The 9477-nt window shown below is 49.7% G+C and overlaps 1 protein-coding gene across 1 annotated transcript; it reads left to right on the top strand.

Moving 5' to 3' along the window:
• The first annotated feature begins 3976 nt into the window (after nt 1-3976).
• POLR2J (RNA polymerase II subunit J) lies at nt 3977-9469 on the top strand. The gene is made up of 4 exons (XM_066274480.1): nt 3977-4132; nt 5376-5465; nt 7950-8124; nt 9259-9469. The coding sequence occupies exons 1-4, from the start codon at nt 4080-4082 to the stop codon at nt 9292-9294; spliced, it is 354 nt and encodes a 117-aa protein (XP_066130577.1). The 5' UTR covers nt 3977-4079; the 3' UTR covers nt 9295-9469.
• Nucleotides 9470-9477: the final 8 nt, after the last annotated feature.

Genomic DNA, 9477 nt, shown 5'->3' with positions numbered 1-9477 from the left:
GGCAGGCACCCTAGGAAGCCTTGAGTGGGCCCAGCTCACAGTACATGTCTTTCATCCTCTGGGCCTGCCCTGTAGGAAATCTGGGCAAATTCCCACCAACTTCTTTCTGGAAATTCCTATCAAAGTATAATTTTTAAATATACCTTAAAAAATCGCCTGACCAGGCGGTGGCGCAGTAGATGGAGCGTCGGACTGGGATGCAGAGGACCCAGGTTCAAGACCCCGAGGTCACCAGCCTGGGCATGGGCTCATCTGGCTTGAGCAAAAAGCTCACCAGCTTGGACCCAAGATTGCTGGCTTGAGCACGGGGTTACTTGGTTTGCTGAAGGCCCACGGTCAAGGCACATATGAGAAAGCAATCAATGAACAACTAAGGTGTTGCATCAAAAAACTGATGATTGATGCTTCTCGTCTCTCTCCGTTCCTGTCTGTCCCTGTCTATCCCTCTCTCTGACTCTCTCTGTCCATGTAAAAAAAAAAATGACTCCTACAAATACAGAATGAACATGTATCAAAGATTTGTTACATATCAAGGAGGAAATGAGTGTTTGGTAAAGATGGTTCATAGAGCTTTTTGAGAAGCTAGGTCAGTGGTAGTCAACCTTTTTATACCTACGACCCACTTTTGTATCTCTGTTAGTAGTAAAATTTTCTAACCACCCACTGGTTCCACAGTAATGGTGATTTATAAAGTAGGGAAGTAACTATAAAATTTATAAAGCAGAGCCTGACCTGTGGTGGCACAGTGGATAAAGTGTCAACCTAGAAACGCTGAGGTTGCTGGTTCAAAACCCTGGGCTTGCCTGGTCAAGGCACATATGGGAGTTGATGCTTTCTGCTCCTCCCCCCTTCTCTCTCTCTCTCTCCTCCCTCTTTATAATGAATAAATAAAATCTTTATAAAATTTATAAAGCAGAGTTACAGCAAGTTAAAGCATATAATAATAATTACTTATCAATTACTTTATGTCGGATTTTCGCTAAGATTGGCAGAATAAATCTTTATAAACCAACTTCCTATAGTTAAATACTTTTTTTTATTTATACTTTGGTTGCTCTGCTACCGCCCACCATGAAAGCTAGAACGCCCACTAGTGGGCGGTAGGGACCAAGTTGACTACCACTGAGCTAGGTATTTGTAAGCTTTCTAAGAATGCTAGAATAAGATTGTGATGTTCTCTAGTATAGAAACGTACAAGTTCATAAGTAACTTCAGTGTCTGTGTTCTGATCAAATAATAAATATAAAAGTAAAAAACAGGTCCATTCCCAAAGATTAGGGATTGGTAAACTCTTAAAAAAGATTTTATTCAGCCCTGGCCGGTTGGCTCAGCAGTAGAGCGTCGGCCTAGCGTGCGGAGGACCCGGGTTCGATTCCCGGCCAGGGCACACAGGAGAAGCGCCCATTTGTTTCTCCACCCCTCTGCCGCGCTTTCTCTCTCTGTCTCTCTCTTCCCCTCCCGCAGCCAAGGCTCCATTGGAGCAAAGATGGCCCGGGCGCTGGGGATGGCTCTGTGGCCTCTGCCCCAGGCGCTAGAGTGGCTCTGGTCGCAACATGGCGACGCCCATGATGGGCAGAGCATCGCCCCCTGGTGGGCATGCCGGGTGGATCCCGGTCGGGCGCATGCGGGAGTCTGTCTGACTGTCTCTCCCTGTTTCCAGCTTCAGAAAAATGAAAAAAAAAAAAAAAAAAAGATTTTATTCATTTTAGAGAGATAGAAAGGGGGGAGGAGCAGGAAGCATCAACTCCCTTACGTGCCTTGACCAGGCAAGCCCGGGATTTCGAACCAGCGACCTCAGCGTTGCAGGTCAATGTGGGTTTTGGGGGTTTTTGCTTTTGTTTGTGCAGGTCAACGTTTTATCCACTGCACCACCACAGCTCAGGCTAAATATTTTTCTTTTTTTTTTTTTTTAAGACTTTATTCATTTTAGTGAGAGAGACAGAAAGAAAGGGGGGAGGAGCAGGAAGCATCAACTCTTATGTGCCTTGACTAGGCAAGCGGGATTGGCAAACTTTTTGCAAAGGCCCAGGCATGCAAGTTTTTGTCACAGTTACTCTCAGTACAAAAGTAGCCACAGACAATGAGTAAACAAATGGGCTTGGTTTACTGCAATGAAACTTTATTTACAAAAACAGGTGGCGAGCCCTAGCCAGCTGGCTCAATGGTAGAGCGTCCGCCTGCCGTGCGCCTGGCGTGTGGATGTTCCGGGTTCAATTTCTGGCCAGGACACACAGGAGAAAAGCCCATCTGCTTCCCCACCCTTCCCCCTCTCCTTTCTCTTTCTCTCTCTCTCTTCCCCTCCCACAGCCAAGGCTCCATTGGAGCAAAGTTGGCCCGAGTACTGAGGACAGCTCCATGGCCTCCGCCTCAGGCACTAGAATGGCTCTGGTTTGAATAGAGCAACGGCCCAGATGGGCAGAACATCACCCCCTAGTGGGCATGCCAAGTGGATCCTGGATGGGTGCATGCAGGAGTCTCTCTGCCTCCCCGCTTCTCACTTCCGAAAAATACAAAACAAACAAACAAAAACAGGTGGCAGGTTCAATTTGGTCTGCAAGCCCTCACAGTTTGACACACCTAGGTAATTAAATAACCCTAGGTCAGGCCTGTTCAGAATGCTACAGTAGGTCACTGACAGAACATGCTACACTCCCCCTTCACCTATTTCCAAGATTGGATAATGTTTCATCACACTCTTTGTCCCAGCAGGCCCATTCACAGTTGTGCCAGGCAGGACTATCTTATCAGAAGATGGGAATGGTTAGTTGGCCTCCTCTTGGGGCACACCATAACCAAATTTCTGAAGACTCTGTGTGTGTGGGGGGGGGGGGGGGGGGGGGGGGGGGCTGACAGCTTCTAGAGCCCAGGATCTCGTGTTGATTTGGGAATCAAAGAGCAAATGTGACCAGAACTCCCCAAAAGAGGGCAGGCTTCCACAGTGACAAGGAGGGTAGAGCCCCTACTGGGTAAAAATCCTCTCCCTGCCCTATCCCTAGCCCACCCAGTTAAGGGCAGCCAGTCTCTGTACATCCAGGCCCCTGCAGTCCTGGCAAAGGTATATCCCTGGCCCAAATATTTCCTGGATGGCTCAGAGGGGTGGGGCTGCAACCTCAGGGCATCATTAATTACCTTCGTTGCCTTCTATTCCTCAGCAGTTAAAGAGGTGCTGCCAGGGAATGACACTTCCTCACCCCAGGGCTCAAAGATCAAGTAGGAAATGGCCCCTTCCCAGAAAACGGCAGTGGAAGCTCAGATTTCTTTTGGAGCTCCTTGGCTGCTACCCCGACCTAGAGAAGCAGCTGGAAAGCTGTTAGGGGTCCGTTAGCGAATCTTAGACTCCAGTCCCCCTTGCTTCAAACAGCTCAGGTAAGGCCTTTATAATAAGCTGTTGTCTGCAAAATATCAACTAATCAAAATAAGTACTGATGCACTTACCCCTCCCAGAGCCTCACACCCGTCTTTTGCCCCAGCCCTCACCGAATTGTTCCCCTAACAAGGAGCTCACTATGCCACAAGCCCAGTTACAACACTGCCAGGGGTCTTGCGACAATCCGCCCAGGCAGCATTGGCAGGGTCTTATCCATACACAGCCGTCTGGTTAAAGGGATGGACAGCCATGAGCCGATGAGGCTTCTTCCACCCTCGCCAGCCACACCTGCTCATACCCAAAGACTCCATTCTCCATTCAGGGGCTTTTTGTTGTGTGCTCCAAGGGTACATTTCCAAAAACGGATCAAGGGATGTGGGAAGCAGAGACAGCCCCAGCTTAGGGTTGTCAATTAGCCTGGAGGAAGATATCTCAGGACGCAGAATAGCTCCTAGCTCTCAGAACATGTGACAAGGCACGCCCACGAAGAAACTCACGCATGCGCAGGCCCACCAGCCTCCCGTGGACCCTCTTGGGTTCTAGCGCCTGCGCGAGATCCTCCAGTCCGATAGGGGGCAATAAGCCATCCCTCAGATGGGCTCGGCACCACCGGCGAACTCAGAACCAGCCGCTGAGCCGGAAGAGGTTGTGTGAAGTACTCTGGCGGCGGTGGGTCTGGCAGCTGAGACTTGTAGGCGTCTGTGGCTTTAGGATGAACGCTCCTCCTGCCTTCGAGTCGTTCTTGTTGTTCGAAGGCGAGAAGAAGTAAGTGGAGCCTGCCGGGCGGGGGATGGTTGGGCCGAGGTTCGCGCCGTTGTCTGCCAAATTTAAGAGGCCTGCGAGGCGGTGGTGAGTTTCCCCTTTGCGGTTGAAGACACAGACTCAGAGATGTTAAGTAATTCCCCGCCACAGCCTGACCAGGCGGTAGCGCAGTGGATGGAGCGTGGGACTGGGACGCGGAGGACCCAGGTTCGCAGTCTCGTCTGGTTTGAGCAAAGCTCACCAGCTTGAGCCCGTTGGGTTGAGCAAGGGGTCACTCGCTCTGCTGTAGCCCCCTGGTCAAGGCACATATGAGAAAACAATCAATGAGCAATTAAGGTGCCGCAAGGAAGAATTGATGCTTCTCATCTCTCTCCCTTCCTGTCTATCCTTCTCTCTGACTCTCTCTTGTCAAAAAATAACAAAAAGTAATCCTTGCTGCAACCAGAGTTAGACCCATACCCGAGCTCCCTCCACTGTGCATTCCTTCAGTGACTCAGTGCTTGCAGAGCAAAGGAAAATACAGTCCGGTGGTCAGACAGCCTGGCCTTGGCTCCTGCAACCCCCTCTTAAGAACTTTAGTGTCTTTGGGTAAGTGACTTAATCTCCCGTAGGCCCTACTTTCCTCATCTGCAAAATGGGCTTATTACTGTATTAAATCACAGAGTAAGTCTAGGGGAGATTAAATGAGGTAATTTATGTAAAGTGCTTAAGAGCCTCTTAAATGCTAGTTTTTCAAACTTCTCTTAACAGCCTGGTATGCAGGGCTTTACGGTCTAGCTCTTGTCAGCCACTGCAGTCTCCCAGGAGAGCAGTGCTTCTTAGCTGGGGACCACCCTGGAACTTTTGGCAATGTCTGCCAACATTTTTGGTTGTCATTGAGGAGGTGCTACTGGCATGTAGTGGGTCAAGGCCATGACTACTGCTACTATTCTAAAATGTGTAGACAACCCCCTACCAAAAAGAGTTATCTGGTCTAAAATGTCACTGGTGCCAAGACTGAGAAACTCTGCTCTAAGGGAAAAGGAGCAATTCAGAGTAAGCAAGGGTCCCACAGAATCAGGGAGTAACAGGTTAGGATATAGACACGCTGCAGCTGAGTGAGAGAGGTCTTTATAAGATGAAGAGATTGAGAAAGGCTTCCAGGAGCAGGTGGGACTTGAGCCAGCCGTAAAGGGTAGGGTTTAGACTCGGGAGGAAGGGAGCCTCTGTCCCTCCCCCCCCCCATCTCTTGTCTCTCTCTTCCTAGGATCACCATTACCAAGGACACCAAGGTACCCAATGCCTGTTTGTTCACCATCAACAAAGAAGATCATACACTAGGAAACATTATTAAATCGTAAGTTCCAAGTCAAAGGCTCTCAGGGGCTATGTTTCATGGGGTTCTTTGAGGCAAAGTACAAGTTCCAGAAGATTTTCTTAAGTCTCGGAGCTATGTAAAGTCCTTCTGGCGGTTCACTCATTTTAGTACCTTATCTTCAAAATGATACTGACCAATACCTATTCACATAGCCACATTTCTGTACTGGCTCATTATCTGACTGAAGTAAGTGAATATTCAGGAAGCCACAGAAAGGTAAGCCTACTTGTGTGTCTTTGTGCTAATGAGCATGGAGAAGTCATCAAGGTTAGCTCCCACTCATCTTGCCCATGACAATGACCTCACTGACACTTGGCATTCTAAAATGTTTGTGCCAGAGATTGTAACTGAGTAGAATAAGGGGAAGAGGTAAGAGAGGGGCTTGGTGGTTATCTAGTGCCTCTGGTGGGTACCTGATACTGGCTGGTAGATATTTGTTTACAACAGTGAAGTCCTAGCCAGGTAGGTGGCTAGCAGTGTGATTGATACTCTGGCCCAGGGACTTGTCATTTCACTGCTGAAAAGTACCATCAGGGAAGCAGGTCTTTCCCAAGGTTGTGTGTTTTGAGACTTGGCTGAAGCCTGCCTGCTCTCCTGGTTTTAAATAGAGGGTGGTGTTGCCCGTCTTTTGTTGACTCCCACCCTGAACCAAGCCAGTGATGCACCCTGGCTCTTTCTGGGGCCCTGCTGCTCCTCTGCTTTATGAGCCACGTACCCACCTATGCAAGGACCCTCCCTCTAGGTGCTCACACCTGACTGAGCTGCTATGGAGAAAGCATGTCCCCAGCAAACAACACTGGCTTCACTTCACCACAACCTCATGGAACAGGACCCCATGAGGGTGGACAGCAACTGCCAGCCTATGTTGCCTAAAGCAGTGGTCCCCAACCCCCAGGCTGCGGACCGGTACCAGTCCGCAGAGAAAGAATAAGTAACTTACATTATTTCCGTTTTATTTATATTTAAGCCTGAACGATGTTTTATTTTTAAAATATGACTAGATTCCCTCTGTTACATTTGTCTAAGACTCACTCTCGACGCTTGTCTCGTAAGTTCGACAATTTATATATATATATATATATATTTTTTTTTTTTTTTTTTTTTTGTATTTTTCTGAAGCTGGAAACGGGGAGAGACAGTCAGACAGACTCCCACATGTGCCCGACCGGGATCCACCCGCACGCCCACCAGGGGCGACGCTCTGCCCCTCTGGGGCATTGCTCTGCCGTGACCAGAGCCACTCCAGCGCCTGGGGCAGAGGCCAAGGAGCCATCCCCAGCGTCCGGGCCATCTTTGCTCCAATGGAGCCTTGGCTGCGGGAGGGGAAGAGAGAGACAGAGAGGAAGGGGGGGGGTGGAGAAGCAAATGGGCACTTCTCCTATGTGCCCTGGCCGGGAATCGAACCCAGGTCCTCCGCACGCCAGGCCGATGCTCTACCGCTGAGCCAACAGGCCAGGGCCTCGACAATTATATTTAAAAATACCACAGTTTTTATGCCAGTCGCATAATTTTATTTTGTGCATTTATCCGTCCCACCCTAAAGGCCGGTTCGTGAAAATATTTTCTGACTTTAAACCGGTCCGTGGCCCAAAAAAGGTTGGGGACCACTGGCCTAAACTAAAGGACTTCCATTTCCCTGACTGCTCAGAGCCTGGGCCTTCTCCCTCTGCTGCCCTTATTTGCTGTGCCAGATGCTTTGTGGGCTGGAAATGGGGATTTTATGTTCTGGTTTACTGAATATTGGCTGGATTTTTACTGCCTATGGAGGTCTCTTTCGGGGCATTGCAAGGTCTCTGACTTCCCTTACGGGAAGAGTAGAAACCCTGTTTACCAGCTAAAGTTTTTCTTTCTTTCTTTCTTTTTTTTTTTTTAGTGAGAGAGAGAGAGAGAGAGAGAGACAAGAGACAGAGAGGAAGGGAGAGAGATAATAGTAGCTGCGGCACCTTAGTTGTTCATTGACTGCTTTTTCATATGTGCCTTGACCGGGGAGCCAGTGACCCTTGCTCAAGCCAGTGATCTTGGGCTTCAAGCCAGCAATTTTTGGGATCATGCCAGTGAGCCATGGGATTCATGTCTATGACACCACACTCAAGTCAGCAATGTCAGGGTTTCAAACCTGGGTCCTCAGCATCCTAGGTTGACACTCTATCCACTGCGCCACCATGTGGTCAGGCTAGCAGCAAAGGTTCTTGATGCTCCTGGATATACAGGTATGTGTGGGAGAATCCCCATATAGTCTATCTTCTCCTAAGTATCTATTTTACTTGTGTGTTTTTTTTTTGGGGGGGGGGCTAAAAATCAAGAGCAGGGGAACTACCTGGTGCCAGCTGCCAGCTACATTTGCTTACAGGCCTCAACCCAATAGGAAGGCCCCTTGGCTAGAAGGCCTGGTAAGCTACAAGGGGCCAGAGCTCCAAAAGCACTAGGCTCAGCCTCTTTTCACTGCTCATCCCTATATCTCAGACAGCTGTTGAAGGACCCACAGGTGCTGTTTGCTGGCTACAAAGTCCCCCACCCCTTGGAGCACAAGATCATCATCCGTGTGCAGACCACTCCCGACTACAGCCCCCAGGAGGCCTTCACCAATGCCATCACAGACCTCATTAGTGAGCTCTCCCTGCTGGAAGAGCGATTCCGGGTGAGGAGCCTGCTGTGTGGGCTGGGCTGGGTGGGCTGGATGTCCTGTACGCCCAAGTTGTGGGTTCTCATGCCCACACCTCAGACAACCCTGGCTTGTTTCCTCTGATTTAATTTGGTAGGGGTGGAGGGAGGTGGAGGTGATGACCGAGTGGGGACTTCCACCATAGCCTCCAGGAAGCATGGTTAAGGTTATGGAGTTGAGGCCTGGGGCTAGCTGTCTGCATCCATTGGTGGGAACTGTACCTAGTGTTCTAGGGCCTCCTTGTCCACTTCTGTGGTCCCTGTGGAAGCAGGGGGCCTACTGTCCTTTAGTGCTACTCCTCCAGGTCTGTACTCTGGTGCTGCTGGCTGCTCTGTGTTTTATTTTATTTTTATTTTAGTGAGAGACAGGATAGGAGAGAGATGAGAAGCATCAACTCATAGTTGCAGCACCTTAGTTGTTTAAACATTGCTTTCTCATACATGCCTTGACTTGGATCTAGCCAAGCCAGTGACCCCTTGCTCAAGCGGTGACCTTGGGCTTCAAGTCAGTGACCTTTGGGCTCAAGCCAGCAACCATGAGATCATATCTGTGATCCCAAGCTCAAGTTGATGACCCCATATTCTAGCTGATGAGCTCAGGGTTTCGAACCTGGGTCCTCAGCGTCCCAGGTCGATGCTCTATCCACTGCACCACCACCTGATCAGGCTGCTCTGTGGTTTTTAAGGCCTGGCTGTGTGCAGGTTATTTATCTAGAGGGCAGCTCATCCTAGGGTAGGGTCAAACCTATTCATGCAGGGAGTCTCAAAATCTAGACAACTTAAAGTGGGAAAGATCCTGTTTGTCAGATTTCAACATATATACTCACCAAGAAGCACCTCTGCTCCATCAGACTCCAGGTCTAGGCAGCAAGATGTCTGCTGCAGAAAAGTAATGGGGTGGGCTCGGTGGGCTCAGAGAGTCCTTTGGGTTGGGGCTGCCCAGCTCCCTGGAGCTGTTCAGGGCCGCGTTTACTGGTTCTGTTCAGTTTGTGGCTGCACTCTAGAGCTGTGGGAGCAGCTCCCTGGTGGACCTTGGTCAGCGATGCTGGGGCTGAGTTTCCAGCACTCACCTGGCCTTCCAGCTAAGTGTGCTGCCTTTCTTTTCCCTCAGGTGGCCATCAAAGACAAGCAAGAAGGAATTGAATAGTGGGCTGGAAACAGTCTTACTTGGCCCTTTCCTACCTTGCATCCGGCCCTTCTCCAGGCACCAGTGGAAGAGAACAGCTTCCCTCAGCCGTGGGCCTCCTTAGAGATATCCCAGAGTCCCTCACCCACTATACCTGGATTGTCTCAGCTTCCTAATAAAGTGTGGCGGGAAAAGACCCAGATG

This window comes from Saccopteryx bilineata, chromosome 4 (assembly GCF_036850765.1).
Source record: "Saccopteryx bilineata isolate mSacBil1 chromosome 4, mSacBil1_pri_phased_curated, whole genome shotgun sequence".
Taxonomy (NCBI): domain Eukaryota; kingdom Metazoa; phylum Chordata; class Mammalia; order Chiroptera; family Emballonuridae; genus Saccopteryx; species Saccopteryx bilineata.
The sequence above is the reverse complement of the archived record's forward strand: the minus strand, read 5'-3'. Positions and strand labels throughout refer to the sequence as shown.

What these genes read in the sequence shown, in the direction of transcription:
- POLR2J (XM_066274480.1), top strand. Translation starts at nt 4,080, where the DNA reads ATGAACGCTCCTCCTGCCTTCGAGTCGTTCTTGTTGTTCGAAGGCGAG. An exon ending in TTGTTCGAAGGCGAGAAGAA is followed by an intron (nt 4,133 to 5,375) that starts GTAAGTGGAGCC and finishes CTCTCTTCCTAG; the next exon opens with GATCACCATTACCAAGGACA. An exon ending in CTAGGAAACATTATTAAATC is followed by an intron (nt 5,466 to 7,949) that starts GTAAGTTCCAAG and finishes CCTATATCTCAG; the next exon opens with ACAGCTGTTGAAGGACCCAC.